The sequence below is a fragment of the Strigops habroptila genome, chromosome 3, assembly GCF_004027225.2.
Source record: "Strigops habroptila isolate Jane chromosome 3, bStrHab1.2.pri, whole genome shotgun sequence".
Taxonomy (NCBI): domain Eukaryota; kingdom Metazoa; phylum Chordata; class Aves; order Psittaciformes; family Psittacidae; genus Strigops; species Strigops habroptila.
Window position 1 is genome coordinate 79,510,231 of NC_044279.2, and position 24,851 is coordinate 79,535,081.

Below are 24,851 nucleotides of genomic sequence, written 5' to 3' on the forward strand. Positions count from 1 at the left end.
TGCTCACACAGAGAGAGGCTCATTGGTTTGGGTATCACTTCCTTGAAAGACTACTGAATTTTTTACATTACTGCTGCTAAGAGCATAATGATTTACAATGAAAATTGTAAACCTGAGTGCTTTACATGGCCAAACCCCTCCATTTCCCCACATACATGTGTCTGGGTGTGAAAATACCAGTGCACCCTGAAATGAAGGTGACTTGGGATGTTCCTATTCATCTCCTTAACATCAGGTTATGGCTTCAGGAAGGGTTTCTGAAGCCTGCGTACCAAGTACACATTCAGGTTTGGAAAGGATTTATCACTCAGTGCCACTGAAAGTCCTTGGCCCTTCCCCAATGACTTTTAGCCACCCTGTGCAGCTGTGGGAAAACGAGTTTATGGAGTTAAGTCTAGTCTCAACCAAGTCAGGATTCATAAAGCTTAGTTATTCTTTTAGCTCTCAAGCAATGTTCAAGTGAGATGCCCAAGCTAGGTGCCCTGTTTGCTGCTGTTCATACATCAAACCCAGTTTGCTGCAGTCATAACTTTTATTACAGCCTGATAGTATAGCACAAGCCTGGTGAGGAAGAGTGAGCTTTGCTCAGGGACACATGGCTAAGGAGATATGTAACAGGTTCCCAGAGCTGTGCCAGAGGTGAAAAACAAATTCACCAGTCCCATAGCACCCAGAAACAGTAACATCTATGGCAGATGCTCCATGCAAGTGAAGGAGGCCACCAGAGACAAGACTTACTGAAGAGATGCTGAGAATTGTGGAAAGAGAATCACTTCTGTGCTCAGAGCTCCTTAAATCCTGATTCACATTAGACTCCAGTCTCCAAGAAGTCCCTAGTATGGTATGATGGGTGGTTTTCAAGGTTTAGGACCTGATTCTGTGCTTGTATGTGGGTGCCTGTAGTGCCTGCTGGACCTCATGGCAAGGTGCTCCAATATGCTTCTAGTCCAGGAGATCTGTTGTTCAGTGCTGAAACTACTCTGTACAGTTTTTCCCCATTGGTTGCCACATCCCATGGGATCTCTTTGTCAGCACAGGAAACTTTGGTAACTAATAAAGCACCCCTGAGCTTGTGCAGGCCTGACAGACACTATATAGTGAGCTGCTTTTACTGCTGCCAGTAATAAGAGTAATTATGGAGAGCATTTTCCTTTGGTGGCTCTGTGAGACTAATACAGAATCAAAAATCTTGGGGCAGATCTCGCCCTGTTTGAGGAAGGAGATCAGAGCCAGTACACATAGGATTTTAGAAGACAGCATATCCAAGAGGAACCAGCCCTCAAGCAGGAGTGTCCACTCTATTACTGTCCTGTCTCCCCTTGGTGTGGAGCCCCACAAAGCAGCTTTTCCAAAGAGAGGTAACAAGGCTCAGGAGTAGTTCTTGGTGGTTTTAGTCCTGCTGGAAGCCTCCAGCCTTGTGCTAAAAGCCTGCTAAAGAACCGGCTGCATATTTGGCATTTGGTTGTTTTCCCTCAACTTCCTACACAACTTACGGGAGAGCTGACAGTTCCGGAGCAGGAGCTCTCCTAAAGCAAATCTCAGCTTGTTTTGCTGTGTATCACAGGCCAGGATCAGAGCATCCTTTGTGGCTTTGCACAGCCAGGGCAAGGAAGGGAGAGCTCAGCCTCAGCTCCTTATTACTTCAAGGGCAGGTAGAAGATGTGGGCGGTGTCTGCTTCTGGCTCCATAGCTGCCAATGAGTTTGAGTTTTGCTGCACTGGGTTAGTTACTGTACTTGTAGAAATTGGATGAAGGAATGTCTCCCCTCGTGAGCCCTGGAGAGCAACACTCGCTCCCAGATTATTCCTGTACAAGAGAAGAGAGCAGCTAAGCATGTTTCTTCAGTGCAGCACACTAGGAGCTGGAGGTGATGTGGAGCTGAGCTTGCCCTGCCCTGGGTGAGGGGAAGGCTCTGCCTTGCTCGCCTGCCTCTCAGCTTTGCTGACTGGCCCTGAAAGTATGGTGTCCCCAGCAGCCTTTCCTCCCCGTTGCTGCTTGCTACCTGCAGGGCCAAATGTGATCAGCCTCGTGTTGATGAGCACTAGGCTGCAGCGTGGAGAAGCAGGCCCTGACCTGAGACAGTGTCCCACCAGACTCCCAGAGAGCCTCTATCTCTAAATGGTTTCTGTTGGGCCTTTAAAAACTTGGCAAAGGATTTTCTGCCTGCTTATTGCAGGTAGTGAGTGCATGTTGTGCTTTTCTTCCTTTTCTTGTAGGAATTCCCAGCAGCATGGCTGGGTTCTGTCAGACTTTTATGTTCTTATATGTCTGCTTCAAGGTGAGTGGAGGGAGGCATATCCTGTAGGCAGAAAAAAAGGTGTAAATAGGAGTTTCTGCAATTATATGTTGACTTTGCACCGTAACAGTAGCAGCGCTGCAACAGGCCGAGGACTGGGAGCTAATACTTTATACACCTGATTGGTAATGGGCTTTTATAGTTCAAATCAATTAGATTGATGGGTGAGTGTGATTGTTCTCCAAAGTGTTTGCTAATGTCAACACAGCCAGTAGGTAGCAACTGTTTCCCACCTTTGTTCCCCTTTTCTAGAACTGTTTGTAATAATGTTGGGGTTTTTTTTAATACTGTTTTAGATAAGGTTGTTCCAACTCCTTGCAAAGAGAGTATGGCTGTTGCCCCTCTCCAGGGCCTTGTGTTTCAAGACGAATGGTCTGTCATCGAGGGTGCATGAGAGGGAATTACGTTTGTGCTTCATGTGCTTGAGAGTTTTTTGCAAGAGCTTTATAACTCCACAACAGTGTAACAATCCTCCTGACAAAAGCTCTGCTAAAGCAACCCACAGAGTTGGCTGCATGAGCACAACTGGGGGTGCGTGTCATAGGAGGGTCATTTGGAAGTTAAAAACCTCCTTTTGACTGTTTTGTTCATGCCCAGGTATGCACAGAAACAGATTTCCTTGTGATGCCACGTGACCCATTTTTAGCACATGACAGATTTCTGGAAGAATGTGGTTTTCATCTCTTTGCAGGTCACCCTGGGTCACAGCTTGCCTACTCTATCATCAGTGGAAATCATTAATATGTTCTTAAGTCTCATTAACTCTGGATGTGTTTCAGGGCAGAACTGACCTTTCTTTAGCCCCCTTTCCTTGTGGATCAATCAGTATCTGCTGAGAAGCAGAAGAGCAGCTTGAAGGCCAATTGATTTGTTAAGAGGCATTGGGCATGTCTTTGCCAGGCAATCAGAATGAATCTCACTGTAAATGTTGGCACCTTGGTGACAGATCTCTACAAACATGCCCAGAAATAAGGTGCTTAAGGTGATGTCAGGACATCCTCATGCTGTACCACATGCAGCTATCAGGATGTGATAAATGTCCTGATCTGTGGAACTGCTGCAGCTAAAAGATGTAGCTCTTTTTTCTGTTACCTGTGGTTTGCTCTGTTCCTTATACTTCCATCAGCAAATGAGATGAGCAGAGGCTTCCATTTGCTTTGTTCCAGGTGAAGATACTCACACAACCCTTTATGGAGCAGCTGTAGATGTCAACATCAGGCTAGACAGGAACTCCTTGACCGTTGAGAAGACTTACCTCACGCTGTCAAACCACAGATCCATGGTCATCCACAACCAGAGTGAAATCGTAGCCCATTTCCAGTGGAAGCCTTTTGTTAACCAAGAAGAGGAGGATCAGCAGAAGCTGAGGTTTGTTTGAAAGATTCATTTCAGTAAGATACACTGCCCAAGGGTAAAACTAACATGGCCTCAGAGGGGTGTTGGTGCTTTTGAATGGTTTAGGACAAGTAAACCCACCCACAGCATCAGGGCATGTGTCTCTGGGCTTCAGGGTAATGAAGCTTAACACTTGCCATTCCAGTTCCACCCATACTCCTTCTGAGGATGATGTTTTGGGGAGGAAAGGTTGATTGCAACTACTGGATTTCCTCAGAGAGCAAATTCACATCTGGGAGCTGCAAACTACTGAGGTTCAGAGATTCTTGGGCTATGGAGGGTCCATGAGGCTGAGGAATGTGGCAGCACTCATTACCTGGGACTGCACTGAGACTGAGTTCATTAGTTTGCTTTTGAAGTGCTCCAGGATCCTCTGGTGGAAAGCAGTACAGGCGACAGAGCAGATATACAATTTCCTTATCCTTGTAAGTCCAAAAAGGTAGAAAAAAAAGTGTGATGCTTGTACCCTGCAGTTGAAACCCAGCTGCTTCTCCCCTTCCTACTGAAGCATTGCAGTGTGTACTCCTCAATCTTTATCTGACCCCCTCAGTAGCCCTATGGTAGGAAAAGCCGGTTGAGGTTGTTGGTGGAATCTCCATTGGTTGGGGCACTGGCTTTGAGCCAGGAGGCTCTCTTGAGGGCTGCTAGCTTTCAGAAACCTCTTCTTAGCTTCTAAGTGTGGAGTAGAACTACTGGCTGTGCTAGCAAATGACCAGTAATAATCAGATCCCTTTAGGAGCCTGTGGCTTGGGGTCAGCCCCTTGCTGAGCTGCTGCTGTTCTTGCCCGAGTGCTTTGCTGCTCCTGCATGTATACAACAGTCTCTCCAAGTATGTTGCTTACTCAATTGCCTGCTTGGTTTGTTTGTCCCTGTGGCTGCAGGCTGCAGAGGCAGGAAGAGGACGGGATGGATTGTGCTCACAAGGAGAGTGGAGCGGACCCCACTCTCCAAGAGCGCCTTTCCCTTCTCATGCGCACCTTTGAGAACCAGGTGAGAAAGGTGCAGGAAGACTCCATGCTTTTCTCCGATGATGTTTTCACCATTGAGCCAGTGGTAAGCAATAGCTGAGAACAAACTTTCATTGGCTGGGAAAGCTTGTTGCAAAAATCGTTTCTGAGCAGTGAGCTCCTGACAGGCAGCAAGAGCCTGCCCGAACCTGAGCTCTGCTGCAAGGGCTATAAATTGAGAGCACTTACTAGGTGTCCTTACAGCGTTCAGAGGTATTGATTATTATATGTAAGGGCACACCTTACACATAGCGTGTGGGGATTAACTAGGGATATTAGAGCACTGTCAGTTCACATAGTGACTTGAAGAATGAAATGGCCTCTGAGGAAAGGAGGCCAAATTCAGCCCAAGTTTAATCATGGAAATACCTATCCCCTCATATAACCTGGATTTATACCATGTCTGAATCATAGAATCCTAAAATGGTTTGGGTTGGAAGGGAACTTAAAGCTTATTCAGTTCCAGCCCCCTGCCACAGGCAGGGACACCTTCCGGTAGACCAGGTTGTTCCAAGCCCCGTCCAACCTGGCTTTGAACACTGCCAGGGATGGGGCAGCCACAGCTTCTCTGGGCAACCTGTGCCAGTGTCTCACGACCCTCATAGTAAAGAATTTTTTTCCTAATATCTAATCTGAGTATATCTCCTCTGTCAGCTTAAAGCCATTCCCCCCTTGTCCTGTCACTACATGTCCTCATAAAAAGTCCCTATCTAGCTTGCTTGTAAGCCCCCTTTAGGTACTGGAATCTCTCTTCCAGTGTCACCTGTGAGCCTGGACACAAGGCTGGCAAGCTTAAATAGACTTTTTGAGTTCTATTGCATACAGGTACAGGAAAGATTTTACTTTTCTCTTGATGCAAGCAAAACCCCATGTCTTTCAATCAACCAGTGCTCTCATTCTGAGTATTTGCATGGTCTGAAATGAAGGATGCCTGCTATCTGAGCAGTGCAACATCCTTTCTCATATTGGAGTAAACCCTACAATAATCCCAACCTCTTATTTCTTTTAAAATAGGTGAAACGCGTTTATTTTTTTCCAAGGAAGAGTAAGGCTGAGAGCCACCAATGTCAGTACAACTGCAATTTCACACCTCTGTTGACCCATATGACTGTGGGTTGCAGGCTGGGGTCCCCAGTTTGCTTCCTCAAGAAAATGTGTTGTCATGTAGTAAGGCTTCATCTCATCCAGTTGCTTGCTGGGCAGAAATATGAAATATATTTGATCTGACAAAGGTGTTTTCACTGGGTTTTGAGAAGAATCCAAGTGACTTTATCCTTTCAGACTTCCTTTTCCTTATTATTGATTTGTTGGTGTTTGAAATGGTTTTCTCTGTTATTGCCTCTGTTCTGTTGACTCCCAGCAGGCTGTGCATTAGGGTATTATTTGCAGCTGCAGCCCAAGAACTCAGCATGTTATAGCTCTTTCATTTTTGTGGGTACTGTCCTTTGAATTATAAGTGCTCAGTTGATGGGAAGTACTGTAGTTATTTAATATTTATGCTGCAGGAGTGCTGGAGGCTCCAGTCATTTCAAGGCTTTTGGACTAAGTGCTGAGGCTACCCAACAGCGAGCAGAATCAAAGCCACGCTTTGCTGATAGAAAAATAACTCTGCTCTTTTCATCTTCTTCTAGAGTATTCTTACAGTTGTCAGCAGTGCATATATTTATGTCAACAGACATTTGCAATGCTAGGGGCTGAAAGGATGTCAGTGGTACCGTTGTTTAAACCAGTTGCAAGAAGTGGGAGCCTTTAGAAACAAGGGATTCCTCCAGAAATGTGCGACAAGGCTCCCTGGGACTGAGTGCCAGTGCCAGGACTCTTTGGAAGGAGACCCCGAGGAAGCAGCAGACAGTTACAGACACTGGTAGCATGGCCCAGACTTAGATCCCTAAGAGCATGGCAAGGAAAAGAGCTTGCTGGTTGAAAGAGGTGTGGAGCTATAAGCAAATCCCATCTCTTCTTGTCTGAGCCTGTGCTCAGGGAAACAGGAACGTGTGCATCTTGCAGAGAGAAACAGGCCCTCCGCTCCTTCCTCGGGTCCTCCATTAGCTGGAAGAGCCTATGCGCTGCCTGACCACTCCCGCTGCAGGGCAGAAGCAGCCCTCAGTGGCGAGGAGTCTATTCTCCATTGGTCTCCAGGCAGGAGGGCTTGTTCTGCAAGGTGCTGAGCACCCTGACTCACCACAGTACACTAAATACTTACACACATGGAAAGGTGAAGAGTACAAGAGGCAGCACCTTCATAACCAAGAATGGAAATATCCATTTGATTTGCTAAATCTCTTCTGATCTGAGTAAAAATGTTCACATAGCCATAGTGATACACAAATACAAGGGAGAGTTTGGAGAAGAGAGGTACCTTTTCCTTAGACGAGCTTGTAGCTCTAAAGAAATCCTGCTTGATTTGCTAGAGCGTGAGCCAGTTTGGTTGCTTCCGTCTAGCCCTAATTTAGCACAATGCTGCTACCAGGTGCCAGTAAAGGTAAGGGACTTAGAAAGTTTTTGTTGCATCAGCTTCCAAGCTCTCTCACAAATTTTGTCAATGAAATGTTGGTTGCTCCTTGCTCTTCATTGATGCTCTAAATAAAGGCTTACAGGGCTGTGCTTGAAAACAAGAAATGTGACTTTTGAAGATGAATGTTCTCCTTCTGTTTCAGGAGGGAGATGTCTGGCCAAATTCTTCGGCTGAAATCAAGGTGATCTTTAAACCCCGAGAAGCCAAAGTCTATCAAGAAAGAGTCTACTGTGACATCTCAGGTACAGCTCTTTTCTCCTGCTCCTGTTACCCACAGTGAAGGCACAAACACTCTTCCAGCCCACTCAGTTCTTGTGTAATTGCTGGAGTGGTCAGCAGGGCAGTGCTGGCACGTGCCCCCTGTCCTCTCCTGTCCAAGGCCAGGGTTCAGGATGCCTGGCTTTGGATCACTGATCCCAGAACAGTCAAAGCAGTGAAGGGATAAGCTTTCATGCCATGAGTTTGCCATCATTTTTTCTGCTGTGATATGTCTGTAAAGGCCCGAGAGTTACATAGCAGAGCAGCTTTTAGTGAATGAGCACTAAGCCCGTGTAAACCATTTCCCTCCAAGATGAGCATTCCGTGGATGCACCATCAGACTCCTGAGGTGGCTGGAGCTGAGTTAAAATGTGCTCCCTGAGCCTGGATCCCCTCCCACTACCCACATGCTGTCAGAGTGAGGGTGGCTGAGCCCTGTTGAACGCAGGGTGTTTGCAGAAGGACCGCACCTGGCCAGCACATGCTTCTCTCCCTGCATAGGAGTTGTCACCTCGGGGCTTTAATTCTGTGGTGCATCCGAGTAGCATTGTACAGGGCTTGCTGTTCTCAGAAGGATGAGCAGTCTGCTAGACAGGCTTTATGGTCGCCTTGTCTTACAGAGGTGGTGTCAAGTCCTCTTCTGGGAGCAGTTATCACTGACCCACCTGAGTTTGTACCACCTCTGCTCTTACAGAGGTAGTTGCTTTGTTGTGCTAGTATAGGGTAGGGAATGCTTTTGGCAGGCTGCATGCTTCAGGTTACCTTGTCCTTCCTCTATGTCTCTGCATGTTGCTGCTTAAGGTGTTTTTCAAGAGTGGGAGATGACTGTCAAATCCAGGGAACACTATGGTTTTTCTGTCAAAGAGGAAGGGGTGCAAGGCTCATGGTCCTTCACCAACCAGGCTCCTTTTCTGGAGGGTGCAACTGCAAAGCTGGTTTGAAAAGGTTTGAAATTTGCTCTTGGCAAGTATTTCAGCTCAAAATTTACTTTCTTAGTTATTCATGCAAATAAAGCTGTAGGAATTGGAAGGAAGCACATGTTAGGATCTTCAGAAACCTAATTTGTTTGTTTGTTTGTTTGTTTGTTTGTTTTGGGTTTTTTTCTGCATATGGAAATATATTCGGTTACATCTGATTTTTTCTAAAACCCATTTCTAAGCCACTTTTGCAGGGAGAAGCAAAATCCCAAATGATGATCACTCCTTTACCTTGTGATGTCCTGCATCATGTAAATTGTGGATCTGCATTTATTAACATGGTCAGATGGGAATCATGTTCAAAACCAGTCACATTCTGTGAACAAGAAGAGGAGTGTCAGAAAGCAGCAGGAGTTAAGGAATTTGGCAACAAAGTCCTATGTTGGGCCACTTACACCCTATTTATTTAAAATTGAGGCAGCAATGCCAAACTGTACACCCCACATGACGTGCCAAGGTATTATTCCTGCTGAGATCCAAATTCTCATTCTGCAGTGCCAGGTGTGGCTTTGGGATTGAGGACAAGGAGGCTGTAGTCACTCTATGCCCTTGGTCTGCATGCTTCAGAATGTTTTGCAGTGGGAGCATCACAGCCCAGCTATACCCAGGCCTTGGGCAAGGGCTGGATGCTGCTGAAAGCCCCAGCTCCCAGCAAAGAGGAGGACGTACACTTGTTTTGTTGGTTTGGTTAGTTTTCCTCTCAGCTGTCCTGAATGTTGCATGTATTTTGGTCTGCTCCTCCTTCTTTGGGAAAAGCGCTCTCCGAGGTTCACCTGGAAGGCAGAAGAGCAGAATTTCTGGGACTTCCTAAAGTTCCAGGATCAGTGTAGGAGTAGAAAAAAGGATGGTTTTCCATGGACCTTCTGGAGAGGTTGAGGACTTACTGCAGAATGGGGAAACATTGCCACTGATTTTTTGATCAGCATGATCATGGACAAAAGCTTGTCACTTAGAAATCTTTGCCATTTCCTAAACCTTTGGTGGTTTAGACCTAGAGTTTTTAATGAAAATTAAGCCACACGTGATGCAAGATAGAGAAATCTTTTGACAGTGAGCACCCAACACTGCCTGCCCATTTTGCGGTGCCAGTGAAACAGAAATACACAGCCCGCCAATTAATGCCAGAGCTGTGAAGCATCTCTGCTTTCAGGTGGGCTTTGTCTGGATCCACTTAAAAATTGCTGCAGTGCACAAAAGCTCCCTAGCTTTTCCTTCCTGGCTTTGGACATTATCAAACATCCTCATCCCAGGATTTCAAGATTGAAGTCAGCAATCATTGCAAAGGCTGTTGCAGGAGAGTTGTTTTCAAGTTGTGATCTATTCACCATGTTGTCACACACAGGCTGCTCTTTGCAATAGAAAACTTTGCTTATTCATTTGGGACATTCAGGAATAACTGTGCAGCAGATTTAAAAAAAAAAAAAATCAACCTTCAATCAGTGATCTTCAGCTAATGGCGAGCATCGCACAAAAGGAGCTTGAAGGATAGAGGATGTCTTTGCAGAAAAGCTACAGTGAAGGTTATGTACAACTTGGGGGCTTTCTTCTCCTCCTTATGCTACTTGCTTTCCATGCAGAGTAGAATGGGATGGCAGGGAGACCCAAGCCAAAATTTGAGCTTAAGATTCAGGCACTTCAGGCTGCTCCAGAGGTTCAGAACAGCCTTCAGACTGAAAGGTCCTGCACTATGTCATCTTAGCAGACTTAGAGAAGAAAATTAGCATCTTGGAGTTTAGCTATAAGCCTTGCGGTCTCAGTTGCCTTTCAACAATGGATATGCATGTTAGTAGTACATTTATGGCTTATCTGATCTCAGTAGTGAGGAGGCTGGTTTTCCAAAACTGCCCAGCATGCTTCAAGTAAGGTGTCTTTACAAAGATGATGTCTTGGTGTCTTGATGGGGTAGGTGAGTGCTTCTCCTCTCTGGAGATCATAAAACCCTGTCTTATTTAGGCACTGCTGCAGAACGTGAGCCCTGGAGCATCCCGATACTGAACTACGTATTAGGCACAGGCATTGGCTGAGATGTTCTGCCTGCTCTCAGATGTGCATGTCGCTGTTAGCAAGGAGCTTCACCTTGCTTGGGCTAGTGCATCTTGACTCCCGTGCTGTTGTCTCTGCATCAGTATAGACCGTGGATTCTTATCTTCAGTTCTGTTTCCTGAGCTTTGTGCCTTCACTGAATGGATGTCAAAGCTCATGGAAGTCATGGAAAGAGATTCAGAGATCTTGTTTTAAACTCAGCATCACTTTTTCAGGGTGCAAACCAATCACTAAATTACAAACCAGCCCAAGGGGTCGGTTAGAAATGAGAAACCAGTCCCAAGGCATCCTTCAGTGTCTTGAGCTGGCCTAGCACTGAGGCAACCTGGAAAATCGAGGCTAACAGAGGGAATTGTACTGAAAGGGTTCTCTCTCCCCAGGCCGTGAGACCAGGCTGCCCCTGTGCATCAGCGGGGAAGGCGTCGGGCCCCAGCTCCGCTTCAACTTTGACCTTCTGGACATCGGGGAGGTTTTTGTTGGCTCAGCCCTCAGCTATGAGGTGAGCAGTAGGGGTTTGCAGGGGTTGGGCTGGATGGTGATGGCTCCTGGGACAGCAGTGAGCCTTGTGGACCTGCAGGATTTCTGGCAACTCTGGCAGTTGTGAGCAGGGAATATTTGACTTAATAGTCAAATCTGGGGGGTATCACGGAGTCTGGATACTTTTGATGAGGTCTGAAAGGTGTATATGTTGTTCACGAAGCCCTAATCCCTGCTTTTTGGCAACCTCCCTTTGAGATCAGCTGGGAGGTTTAATGCAAAAAAACAACTAACCAACCAACCAAACTTGATACATGAAAGCAACACTGGGTCAAAAAGATAAGTATTTAGAGGTTTTTGTTTCAACCCTAGATGCACCTTTGTACTCTGGCTGTTAAAAGGCTGCTGGAACAAATTTACTGTGTTTGAACTTGAGTCAGTTGCAAATGGTTTTCAGTTAAGTGCATCCCCACCAGTTCCTGGGAGTCGAAGGAAAGCTGTCCAGCTCAGAGCTGTCCCTTGCAAAGAAGTTGGGAGTGCTTTCCTTTGCTGACCAGTCTCTTGCCACACTTCAAACTTGGTGCATTGCTGGCTCTGTGAAGAGCAAAGCATTTCTGGAAATGAAGCACAGGAACCTTCTACATATTTGCCTTCCCCCCTCCCCAACAGCATCAAGTCTTCTGCAAAGACAAATGACATAGAGCAACTGAAAGAAGTAGAGGGTAAGGCAATGCATCATGCGAGACACTTTCAAAAGCTTGACTGTGGCAGGGAAGGACACATTATGGTGTTTTCTTACCAAAATACTGTGCTCTCTCTGCATTTTTAATGCTGATATTGATTGTCTCTACATCAATTCATTATTTTCCTTGAGACAATGTGAATAAGTAGATGATACTGTTAGAGCTGTACTAAGCAGTGAGATTGGAGGTAAACTTCATCCTGGCATAGGATCCCTAAGTGCAATTTGTAATTAAGGTGTAAAACACATGAGAGGAGAGAGTAGTTTTCAAGTTACCGTTGCAGAGTTTGAATATGTGAATATTCACAAAAAAAATAAGGGACATCTCTCTGCTTCTGATTGAATTTTTCTGACAGGTTTTGCAAGGACAAAAATTAGGGAAAAGAAATGCAAAGAAAATAGGTAGGTGCAGGGAATGGCAGGATTTCACCCTGCAGCAATTAGAACAGCTTTGCTTTGGGTACGTTTGTTGGTGAGGGGCAGTATGCTCATGCTGGTACTCGACAGAAAGATGTGGGTGTTTCTCAGCAAATGAATCTCAACAAATGCTGTGGAATTGTGTCATTTGTTTGAGGCAGTTGATTTCTCAACTTGGCTTGGTTCCAAGTTTGCTTTTTCTTCTAAACAATAGTGAATTCGTAAATAGGTGGAGCTGCTGTGCACCTCACTCTTGTCCTCTCTTGAATGTCTGCTTGAGCAAGGACTGAGAAACTATCAGATAAAAATAAAAAAATAAAATAAACCTAAATTATGTACCATAACAGAGTAGGGGAGTGCTTCTGAAGTTGGTTATAGGGTTTCCTGAGGTTTCTTCTGCATGCAATAAACTTTCTGGCTGCAATGGATGCTGAATGTGTTCTACCCATGTCAGGATCGACTCATCTGGAGCAGAAGCAGTTATGTGATGATTCACTAGTAATGATGCAGCTGCCCTTTATGGCTCTTAAAGACGGGTCTAAATCAGCTTGGTGATGCTGAACAGGTCCTCTGCACTGCAAGTCAAAAGTGGACTGCTCTGTGTCAGTGGAATAAACCCAGAGTGATGCTGTTTATGTGAACTTATCATTGCTTTGCATGAAAAATACCAAAGGCAGAACTTGTCATGTTGTATTTTCTTTGGCTTCTGTCAAGCAGCAGCACGCAGCAACTTCTGCCTCCTACAGATGTTAATTGTTTATTTGGAAAACAAATTGTTTAATTAGAAAACCAATCAGCCTTCTCCTCATGTATTTCCATTTTGCTTTCTTGGTGCTGTAGGCGATCCTGCTTAACAAAGGAGCCATCGATGCTCCCTTCAGCTTGGTCTTTCCAGCTACAGCTCTGGGCTCCTGCTTCACTTTTACCCCGCAGGAGGGCATTGTTTTGCTGGGTGGGTACCAAGTCATCCGGATCTCCTTCAGACCCACCATCCTGGGGCAGTTCACAGAAGAATTCATGTTCAGCGTGGACAGATCCCCTGAGCCTGTGGCCTTGACTATCAGGTGAGGAGGGTTATAAGAGCTTGTTGGTCACATTTGTAGCTATCTCTAGGTAATAATCTCCCACCTACTTCATTTTACGATGGAGCAGAGAAAAAAAAGGGTATGCTAAGGTCTTAAGTCTTGGCTCTGATCCTAGCATCCCCACGCTAAGAGCCAAGGCTTTTTACCCTAGACTTCAGCTTGACCTTGACTCCTTGCCGCTGCAGCAGCAAATGAAATGTAATTGTTTGCAGGGGGGAATCATAGAATAGTTTGGGTTGGAAGGTCACCTAATCCAACACCTCTGCAATGAGCAGGGGCAACTTCAACTAGATCAGGTTGCTCAGAGCCCCATCCAACATGACCTTGAACATTTCCAGGAATGGGACATCTACCACCACTCTGGGCAACCTGGACCAGTGTCTGCAGGTGTGGTCTCACCAGATAAGAACTGAAATGACAAGTCTAGATGGTGGAAATGCAGATGACATTTTACATGAGGCAGATGTTGCTTTAGTTAATTTTTATTCTGATTGCTGCCATTTCAGCCAAATGCTGCATCCTCTTTTTGAGGAAGCTTCTAACATAATTCAGTACGAATATCCAGATAAGAATCAAGTGGTGTTTGTTAGAGTGTGATCAGCATTAGGATATAGCTCAGAGATACAGGATAAGCAAATACCCAACTCTGAAACTCTTCTGGAATTGAATGATGATGAAGAGAGAATATAGGGGCCGGAGATCTGTGACAGCAATAGCACATCCTATCGGGCAGCAGGTTATTCTTGTAACCCGATTCGGGAGGTCCAGGATTTGGAAGAAATTAGTTCTCTTGATTGCAGCAGAAGAAATATGGTTGGATACTTTGAGCAAAAGGACTCTGACAATTACAGAACCTTTGAACGAGTAGCAAATATTTTGCATGATGCTTGTGTATTCCTGTTTGCCTTTGGGGCTATTTGAAAAACAGAGAGATTTCGCAGAGACAACGTATCCAACAACCCACCAGAGGAAAACACTCGAGGTACAGTGTATTTAAGCTCGCCAACCAATTTTGGTTTGATTTATGCATGGACACAAGATAAATGTGCACTGTGCTTCTGAGACCGGCTTTTACCCGTTGGAGCAGTAATGAAAGCTGAAGGCTTTGCAGTTCTCTTTAACCAAGCCAATAGCTCGTCTGCCTGTCTTTGTCCTCACAGGGGCTGTGTCATTGGACCAACATTTCATTTCGATGTACCTTTCCTCTGCTTCGGTGATGTCTCCTTTGGTGAGTGTGCCCTGGGCTTGGACCATAGGCTCAGAGGTCTGTGCATTACCAAAATGGAGCACTTCAACTTAGGAACATCTGTCACTTGTGTTCCTCCATAGTAGCCTTTAGGATGTTAAAACCAGGGCTGCTGGTTCCCTAGGCAGTATTTTGCCATCGTGAGATCAAATAAGACCAAAGAAATAGAAAATCAGTGTTTTCTGGTGTCCCTCACAGTCAGTTCATCCCCAGCCTCCCAGTTCCTGGCAGCAGAATTACTGTAAAGGTCCTTGTCCCAGAAGGGTCCCAGGGATGGGACCACAGGAGAAGGGAGTGTAAGCCTATAGCTGCTCTAGGTAAATGTTCCTGTTGTAAGGTAAGGGCACCATTTACCCACCTGACCTTTAGTGTGAGAAGTTAATTAGTGCTATGAGGGCACTTTGTTATTGCCTCCCAGGTAATATGCCCAAACAACTGCTCTGCATCAGGCACCGATGTCCTCAGAGACTTGGCTGCTTCTCCTTTCCCACCAAAAGCCCAACTCTTTGGGCCAGTGGCTGCACACCCAGAGCATCTCCATTGAAATTCAGATTCTGGTACTCCATCTCAATCTCACAAAGGGCTTTTTACTGAGATGGTCTGAAGTTTAAACGTGAAATCAGCTGTTTATCAGGACTGATTAAAGGGCCATTATCATTCTGTGCCCAGGATGCCTCTGTGTTTTCATGCTTTTTAGAAGTCTATGGACTTCTAGAGAAAACTCATTAACTTTCTTGAACAACATCCCTAACATCACCACTTTGTCACTTCTTTGTTTCCTTTTGAATAACTAAAACACAAGAAATGCACCAGGCAGAAATGTGGTCATGTAGTAGGAGAGTCATCCTATTTAATCTGACTTCCTTAATAAGTCCTTCTCAGCTGAAGGCAGCTGTTCTGTTTTTTGCAACTGCTGCTGACTGTTGTCTTCATCTGGTGACTTGGGTCTCATTCAGGATTGTGGAGTCTGTGTTTCCTTTTTATACACCTCCTGCCTCTCAATTGCTGAAGGTAGGCAACGGTCACCGGTGATGGGTGTGAAAGAGCTATCTGCTGCCTCTGCAGTTGGTTTGCCTCCCCATCTGTATTCAAATAACGCTTGGTATGCAGGCCGTGGGACACGTCTCCTCCTTGCAGAGCTGGCCAGCCAAGTCAGATGTCTACTCCTGGGCAGGTTGTGGTCCTGTCTCTGCAGAACACCCCACCAGGTGTGGTTGTATCACTGGTTTTCCATTATAGAAAGCAAGTATCAAAGCTAAAGTGATGTAAACCTTTGAGGGCAGTAAGCAAAGCCAGTCTGCAGCATGATGTGATGTCCTCGCTTCTTAGGTAAGGTGGGAAATGGTTCCTGCTAATTTCTAAGCAAGCATCAGGTTAGGCTCCAGTGAAGTTGTCAGATGCTCTGTCTGGTTGCCCCAAAACAGGAGAAGCCTTACGGATCCTGACTAGAGAAACTGTTTTCGAGTGCTTCGCATCTTGCTATAGTTCCCAATTTCATCCTTCCTTTCTTTTATTGTAGCTTCTCGTCAATGACCATGTGCTGCTTTTATCTATTGAAAACTGGAAGTGTTTGCGGAGTTAACAGGGAATTTTATGGATTGAATTTTCAGAGTAAATGGTCTGTCTGAATTCACACTAGTGAGTGAGAAATAAATGGTGCCGTTTTGGGGGTAGGTGAGATTGCTCCTCACAGTTAGAGAGAAACTTCTAATGCTTAGCATTGCTAAGAGTGGGCATTTCCAAGGAAGCAACCTCTGTGATCAGCATAAAAGGGAGCTTACTTGATGATTAATTCCTCACTGAGCTTCTCAATTAGCTGTAATTCAGATTGAAAATAGCTAAACTCCAAACACAGTTTTATTATAACAGGATATTCACACCAGGAATCTAGGGATAATTGGTGCATAAATTCATACTTGTGTCATTTTCCTAGGCTTTCCTCGCACCTTGTCATGTCGCCTTACTAACACCTCCTTGGTGCCCATGACCTTCAATCTTCACATTCCTGGGGACGGCCTGGGAGAGCCCAGTGTGACCAGTTTTGATCAAGTGTCAGAGAAAACTTGTCCGTCCTGGAGAAAGGGAGCCCAAGGTCATGTCAAGCCAACCGAATTTACCATCAGGCCCTGCAGGGGGACTGTCTGTGCCCATGGACACCTGGATATCCAGGTATGGGGCAAGTCCAGCCGTAAGTGCTTTAGAGGTGAGCTGAAGCTTCACTGATGTGTGAGCAGGCTTCAGCACTGCTAGCTTTGAGCATAATGTGAGTAAGATACCTGCACTATTGTTAGGCTTTTGTTTGCTGGGTTGCTCTGGGACTTTTCTGAAGGAGCACCATTTTGTTTCCAAAATCATAACCTGAAGATCATGTACCATATGGTCAAGTAGAGAAGCCATTCTTGTGGTTTTGAGAGCTGCTTGGAATGATTTCTTTGATTTCAAATGGGCAGAGGAAGGATGAGGCCAAAAGGCAGCTGTTAAAAAGAGAGGTGTCATTGTATAATGCAGTTGGCTTTTCTTCCCAGTCTTGTTCCTTGTGTCCTGTTGAGCAGAATGAGTTGTATTCACTGCAGTGATCTCCAGTGGGGACTGAAAAAGCTCTGGCAGCCATGAACTGCACAGCATCTGCTGGACCACATTTTGCCCTCAGCTTCCCACTGTAAAGTTCAACTCATTCTGTTAAAAGTCCATAGATTTCCTCTGGATTAATGCTATTGTAACTGAAATTAAAAATTGGCCCCTTAATTTTAATACAGTGATGAGTAGAGCCTTATTCTAATTGTGCTTTAGTTTAGCTTACGTATGCCCTGATAACTGCAAGGTTTATTTAACTATTCAGATATTGTCAGAAGACTTTTGTTACTCGCAGAGACTGTGCTCTGCACGTGGACCAGCAGAAGAATTAAGGCAAAATCATAGAATCATAGACTGGTTTGGGTTGGAACAGACCTTGTTAGACTGGAAGGGTTGGAAGATCATGTAATACCACCACCCCTCCCCCCTGCCATGGTCAGGGACACCTTCCACTAGACCAGGTTGCCCTGTCCAACCTGGCCTTGAACACTGCCAGGGACGGGGCAGCCACAGCTTCTCTGGGCAACCTGTGCCAGTGTCTCACCACCCTCACAGGGAAGGACTTCTTCCTGATATCTGATCTTCCTAATATCTAAGAAATCCTCCCTTTCCTTACTGTAGAATGAGAGCTGGAGGACACCACACATGGCCTATGGCTTTTGGGAGTGATGAAGTATTTGATGCTCTGCTTCCACTAGGTCACTCTGTGTTCCAACACTGTGAAGAGATACAGGCTGGCACTGGTGGTAGATGTGGATGGTGTTGGCAAGGAGGTGTTGGCGCTGCTCCTCACAGCCAGGTACCAGTGATTTCCTTGCAGCTGATCATCTTTCCTCATGCATCTGACTCCAGCATACTGCCTTGCACATGGCTTGGTGGCTCCAGCTCCAAATGAGAAGCATTGCTTAATGTGCTACTTCTGCCCAGCTAGACAGGAGAACAGTAGTGTACTGAAAGCAGCCCGTGTGCTCAGAGGGCAGGTACAGCCCTGAGCTTTTCTCTGAAGGGAATAGTGATTATATTATTAGCCTGTTTTTTTGGTTCTTGAAGTGTACCATTTCCAAAGGGCCACCCCTCCTTCATCCTGCAAATGGTAGACTTGTGCTGGGTTGCAAGCAAAATACAGCATCGGTTTGGGCCACAGCAAGCAGCCTGCTGAAAGCTGGTGTCTGGTTCAGTTAGTGAAGGCACGTGCAAATGGGAAAAGGGCTTATGGCAGGACTGGTGAGGGAAAAGTAAAGGCGAAATCTTACGAAGGGGAAAATAGTCCTTGGTGTGGAAGGTGAGCTCAGGTTTCTCTGCTTCCCTCTGGTTCTTTTGAGCATTAATTTTCTCAGACTTAAGCCAAAAGTTGTTCTTGCTGCAGCCAGATTCAAGCCTGTTATGCTGCAGTGGGTGTCAGTTTAATTACAAGAGGAATGCGGTTCAGTGGTGGTGTTCCTTCTCCCAGGCAGAGTCATCCAGTCAACGCCTGGGCTGCAGTTCTGTAAAACAAGTACAAACGGGAACACACAGTGTGTGGACCCATGGGGTGAAGGAGCAAGGTAGCTGTAGGGACTGGGAGAGAGTGATCACCCACTGTGTAAGACAGGTGATGACCCATGGCTTCTGTCACTGGGGCAAATTGCTGGGTTTTCAGGCAGGGCAACAGTGGTGTGGAAGAGGAGGGGGTCGTTTTCACTGAGGCACTAGAGTGTGGTGTTCCTTGAGCCCTGGCAAGTGCTGCTCCTTGGCGAGAAGGCTCCCCCGGAGCTCACACCTTGGTGGGACTGTTGGGAGGGTCCTTGCAAGCTCCTGGGCCAAAAGAGGGGCAAAGCCTATCTGGGGCCAGGCACCGTGCTCTGCCTGGGCACTTGAAAGCCGTTGCGATGATGAGTCCCAGGGTCTGCCCCTCCTTTACAAAAGGTTGTTGGGTGAAAAGAAGTTGAAGGCGATTTATGGCTGTAGGGGTATTAAATGTCTGTTTGACAGTGACAACTGTGTTATGCTCTATTTCATGCTTTTCGTGGAGTAAACAAATTCTGCATTCTCTCAGTATCTAATTTCCTTTTGGTTGTCTCTTTGTCTAGATGTGTAGTTCCTCCGCTGCGAGTACTTGACCCTATCATGACGTTTGGACGGTGCTTTCTAAAATTCCCTTATCAGCAGATACTGACGCTTGTGAATGACAGCGACCTTCCAGGCTGCTATGGGGTTCTTCCTCAGGTTTGGCATTCCATCCACCTCCTGCCCTCAAATGTTATCAAGTGTTTATTAGGAAAAAAGGGTTGTTAAGACCTTGCTGATTTATAGTGAGACCTAAAGGTTTGCTGAGAACAGGAACCAACTTGAATATAAACTTCAGGAAGCAGTTTAAACTCTTTAGGAAGCAGTTTATATGCTAGTTTTTGGGGTGTTTTCGTGCAGGAGAACTTGGAGGGTTGTGAAAAGCTGCTGCAAGGAGGCTGCCAGCACAGCAGTGGGTGTTTGTGGATGCAGCAGCTTTTGGACCCCCTGAGGATGCTGAGCCCATACAAGTCTTGCATCTTGTTTTGTGCCTTTCTGCTTTCTCCTAGGGATTTTTGAAAATGTGTGTGACTTGCCGTTGTGGTAGATGTTAAAGAGTTGAAAAGTTTCCTCAAAGGTCACTTTGAAGTTGTATTTGATTCTGTTCCTTATAGGAACACAAGGATGATGCTGCTGTATGGTACTCCAGCTCCATGCCGCGTGGAATTATCCAACCTCACAGCTCAGTGGAGGTCCCGTTCACACTGGAAGCCCAGGTGACAGGACAGCAGGACACTCTTGCTCATGTTGCCGTGTTTGGGAGTAAAGGTTCCCCACTGGTGAGTGCTAGGGAAGGCATGTGCCTTTGTGCAGCTCATCTTGGTGGAGCATAAAGTGTGCAGGGATTCGTCCAGGGAAAACAAGAATTTGTAATATATGACTGGTGTGGACAAGGAAAGAAGGGATTCATGGCATAAGCAACAACTAATGCCTAGAGAAGAGGAAGGATGGTATCCTTTTAGGTGGTAATCTGAGTGTCTGGCGCAGCATTTAATTATGGATATGTGAGATGGGATAACAAGCCCAGTTTGAAACCCAGAACAATCCTTGGGTCTTATACTCTGCTGTGTTATAGCTGAACAGCAATTGCTGCTTTGTTAGAACTTTTGTTCGGGAGCACATAGGGACACCCCTAAACCCTACTACAGCAAGCTTTGTGTTAGAAACTGTGCCAAAGTGACGTTCTGTCCAAAGATGGATTTAAGCTTTCCTAAAAGTCAGGTCCATGATATCTGAGAACTATCCATCCATCATATCTCTTTACAAAAAGTCCAAGCAAAAGATACGTGAGTCTCCACACCACTTGCATCTGGAGCACAGAGACTTTTTTTTACCACGAAGTGTGGAAACGGATAGGCAAAGCGTTTCTGGTCTGAGGCCTCCTGAAAGATATTGTTTGCATTCAGACATATGCAACAACAGCAATGACAACAAAATGTAGGCAAGAGAATAGTGTATGTAGTGTCCTGGCTCTATCTAGCTGGAACTGAGAACAAATTTAGTTAAACTTCAATTTAAAATGATTTTAACTTTTGAAGCAGCTGTTTTAAAATATCTTGTCATCTTTCTGAGCACAGAAGAGGATGTCAGAGGATTCCTAGGAACATTAAGCTTTCTGTAACAGAAAAGAAGGCTGACATTTTGAAAGTAGTTGCAGGGATTTAAACTTTTATTATAATGAATAGAAATGATGATGCTAAATCCCCTGGGTGCCACTGAACATCTCCACCCAGGTTGTTGTGGATGTGCATGTAAATCAGTCAACAGGAAGGCCATGCAGGAAGGTCTGAAGTTTTGACAATAGTTGCTCATAAATATAAGGCATGTTTCCCTGGAAGAGGACAGTTTCTCCCCACTAGAATAACCAGTTTTTGAACTGTGAGCTTGCTTTTTAACTACAGATTTCATAGAATCATAGAATGGTTTGGGTTGGAAAGGACTTTAAGATCATCTAGTTCCAACCCCCGGCCATGGGCAAGGACACTTCGCAATAGACCATGTCACCCAAGGCTCTGTTTGACCTGGCCTTGAACACAGCCAGGGACGGAGCATTCACCACTTCTTTGGGCAGCCTGTTCCAGTGCCTCACCACCCTCACAGTAAAGAACTTCTTCCTTATATCTAACCTGAACTTCCCTGTTGAAGTCTAAACCCATTACCCCTTGTCCTATTGCTATAGTCCCTGATGAAGAGTCCCTCTCCAGCATCCTTGTAGCCCCCTTCAGATACTGGGAGGCTGCTCTGAGGTCTCTACACAGCTTTTCTTCTCCAGGCTCAACAGCCCCAACTTTCTCAGCCTGTCTTCATAGGTGAGGTGCTCCAGCCCCCTGATCACCCTCATGGCCTCCTCTGGACTTGCTCCAACAGCACCATGTCCTTATGCTGAGGACACCAGAACTGCAGACAGTTTTCCAAGTGGAGTCTCATGACAGCAGAGTAGAGGGAATGAGAGCAGTGTAGAGAGACAGTAGAGAGCTTCTTACAAAGCTTTTACCCTTGGGCTAACAATTTGTAGTTTTAAAGTTTACCTTTTTTTTTTTTTCTTTTTTTTGAGGTGAACATGCCCGAAGGGTGAGCATTTCAGCTGGGGAATTTTAGCTCTCCCTAAAGAAATGACTAGTGTAGGACTGAGTGACCCTGCGTGCCTGTTCAATTTCTACCGCTCATGCTTGGTTGCTGCTGGTAGAAACCTTGCAGCGTATGTTGCTTGCACAGGTGGGAGCTTCTAGGTGTCAGGCTAGATAATCTGCATTTTCTGTAGGTCTGCCTCATAGCTTGAGTACTAGTAGCTGGACCATCAAAAGCTCTCTGGCCTAGCAGAACAGCTGTTCTTGTTCTACATCCTGTGCATCCATCCATCCTACCTGTATGGATCATTTGATGCAAATCTGACCTCAGAGGAATGGTTGCCATGTATTCCAATAAAACAAAATATTATAAAATCCTAGAAGGGTTTGGGTTGGAAAGGACCTTAAAGCTCACTCATTTCCAACCCCATTGCCACAGGCAGGAACACCTTCTACTAGACCAGGTTGCTCCAAGCCCTGTCCAACCTGGCCTTGAACACTCCCAGGGATGGGGCAGCCACAGCTTCTCTGGGCAACCCATGCCAGCGCCTCACCACCCTCACAGGGAAGATCATATCTAATCTAAATCTACCCCCTATCAGTTTGAATCCATTCCCCCTTGTCCTATCACTACATGTCCTTGTACAAAGCCCCTCTCCAGCTTTCTTGTCAGCCCCTTTAGGTATTGAAAGGTCTCCCCAGAGCCTTCTCTTCTCCAGGCTGAACAACCCTAGCTCTCTCAGCCTGTCTTCATAAGAGAGGTGTTCCAGGCCCCAGAGCATCTTTGTGGCCTCCTCTGGACTTGCTTGCTCTTACCTTAAATTACTCTGTCTAGCACCAATACCAAGTCTTTACACTGTTTTAAGTGAAATGTGATACAGATCTTTCATCTGGGCTGTGTAGAGTCCCTCCTTGGGTCTGTTGTCTTGTATTTTGCTTGCAGGTGACTGCATGCCGGATTTGATTTGCTTGTTGTCATCTCCTGCATTAAGGAGCTGGTGAAACCCAACCCTAGCTTTACTGGTGGCAAAGCAGCCTCATGTGCCACAGGCAGGGGATTTGACAGCCGGCTGCTACCAGAATAAGTGGTCACTTAGACCACAGCAGTCTGCCAGGGGCAGATGCTCTTCATTCCTGAATGATCCAAAGTGGCATTACATACCAATCAACGAAGCCAGCAGTGCTGCTGGGGCTTGGGGGAGTGTATATGTGGCAGTATCACAATTGGCAAAGTTGCTGTCTCCTTTACTCTCTTTCCTTGTGTGTCACATTGCTGTAATGCTCTTCAACAGATTTTTCCTTGTCCCTTTTAAGAAGACTGTAGGTGAAGGTTTGGGGTTTTTAATAAGCCCTTTTCTTGGTGAGCATATATTGTGTTAGTACACACTCTACTTAAAGCCAGCTAGCCTGGGCATCCTCCAGATGTTATTCTGCTCATCTCCAAAGGCTTCTGCCCTGCCTTTGCTGTTTCTGCCCTGCTGTCACCTGAAAGTGAAGCTGCCTGGCAAGGCACAGCTCCTCCCTCTGACTCCTCCTTCCCGGGAACTTTGGGCAGCATCACCCCTCCTGCAGCTCGCTGTGCTGCCCTTCTTCCGGAGGTGTGAAGGGTTCATCATCATGCATGGCTTCAGTTCCTTATTGTTGAGGTACCAGCCTTGATACATGATTTTTGGTCACTACTTGCACATGTTAGTGTCCTGTCAAGACAAGAGCATTTCTGGAAGCTGCTCCTTCTGGTTCAGTTGGACTAGTGATTCTGACAGCCGTCAATGCCGTTTCCTTGAGTCAGACATCACTGGAAGTTTTACATCATGGAGGCTGGCTTCTTTAGTAGTTAAATCATACCCCATGCCTCCAGTGAATCAACAGCATCTTGTCAGATGTGTTTAGATCCTGTTTAAGAGTTGGTGTGTTTGGAACTGGTGAAACCAGCAAGACTGGCCAAGTTCTTATTGGTTTTAGTGCTGTGAGAAGGTGGTTTAGAAAAGGGATCCACATTCCTCCTCCAATAGTCTGCACTAGTTCTACAAGAATGACCTTTTGGGTCTCAGACTGTCAATAGAAAAAAATACTGCTTGAACAATGCAATTAATAGTTAATACCTGGTTTTCTTATAATACCAGGAATGCACATAAGCACAAATCAGAGGCAACTAACTTGCATGATCTCTACTCTGAAGAGCCAGCTTTGCTCCTGACTTGTGCTGGTTTTCACAGGTATAGGTTTGAGAACACTAAAGAAGTTCCTGTGCAGTGTGGCTGTGCAGCAGCAGCGCTCAGGGAGTGTGGTTTGGGGCCAGACTGAGCAGTATAAGGAGCGGGAGCAGGCAAAAGGTAGAGAAAGGAGAGCTAACAGCATGGAGGTGTGAAAAAACATGCGTAGGAAATGGGGTTTCTTTATCCCCTGATAACTAGGAGCTTATGGCTTTCAGACGGGACCACTCCAGATCCCACACTTGCTCCAGGCCTTCTGTTTCAGCCTCACAACACTGAACACTTCAAACAGTCAGAATTATCCCCCAGTCTATGTGTACCCTTACAGCTTTCCCTATTGTTTTTTTCTTTTTCCTACCTGCTTCCTGGAGCAGAAAATCCATTTAGTGAGCATTGGAGAAGGACCAGTTGTCTACGTGCATCCGAGTAAGATAAATTTTGGCAGTATTCAGGTTCTGCAAGATGCTTCCCAAACCCTCCACCTCTCCAATCAGTCTGTCATCCCTGCATCCTTCTCAGCAAAGATGGTGAGTGTCTGTGGGAATATTTTCCAATGAAAATGACTGGTCCGTAGCAGCCTGTGACTTGATTTTAATTTTTTTTCTTATATGCAACATTTCCACATCACTGAGAGAGAAAGCAAGATATCCCATCACAGTGCAGCAAGAGGAGCCTGGCTTTGGGGGCTGTTTTAGCTAAGGCACCCCTCAGTAAAACAAAGAGTTTGCACAGATGTTTGAGCAGAAATGAGCCTGGATAATTTTTACAAGTTCTCACTTTATTTGGAACTCTGAGATCAAGAGAACCCTGTGGCTCTGCTCCTAAAAGGGCATGGTTTCCCTGTTATGTCTGCATTTGCTTTGTGTCAAACTGCTGTTAGATAGAGACTGGAGTGTGAGGTCTGTCCTCAAACTGCTCACGGTGAGGTGAGTTTCACACCTTCTGGGGGTCAAGCCAGCTGCATTGTTGCACAAAAATAGACTTGTAGGGGTT

General features: G+C 45.8%; 1 protein-coding gene across 1 annotated transcript in view; it reads left to right on the forward strand.

Moving 5' to 3' along the window:
• The window catches only part of LOC115604907 (hydrocephalus-inducing protein homolog), a 105,055-nt gene that overhangs the window by 13,286 nt on the left and 66,918 nt on the right, over nucleotides 1-24,851 (forward strand). The window contains exons 8-18 of the mRNA XM_030478511.1: nucleotides 3,463-3,664; nucleotides 4,573-4,744; nucleotides 7,356-7,455; nucleotides 10,872-10,990; nucleotides 12,968-13,191; nucleotides 14,373-14,440; nucleotides 16,392-16,627; nucleotides 17,731-17,831; nucleotides 19,102-19,237; nucleotides 19,693-19,857; nucleotides 24,233-24,385. Coding sequence (XP_030334371.1) covers nucleotides 3,463-3,664; nucleotides 4,573-4,744; nucleotides 7,356-7,455; nucleotides 10,872-10,990; nucleotides 12,968-13,191; nucleotides 14,373-14,440; nucleotides 16,392-16,627; nucleotides 17,731-17,831; nucleotides 19,102-19,237; nucleotides 19,693-19,857; nucleotides 24,233-24,385 — 1,676 coding nt within the window. The remainder of the gene's footprint in view (nucleotides 1-3,462; nucleotides 3,665-4,572; nucleotides 4,745-7,355; nucleotides 7,456-10,871; nucleotides 10,991-12,967; nucleotides 13,192-14,372; nucleotides 14,441-16,391; nucleotides 16,628-17,730; nucleotides 17,832-19,101; nucleotides 19,238-19,692; nucleotides 19,858-24,232; nucleotides 24,386-24,851) is intronic.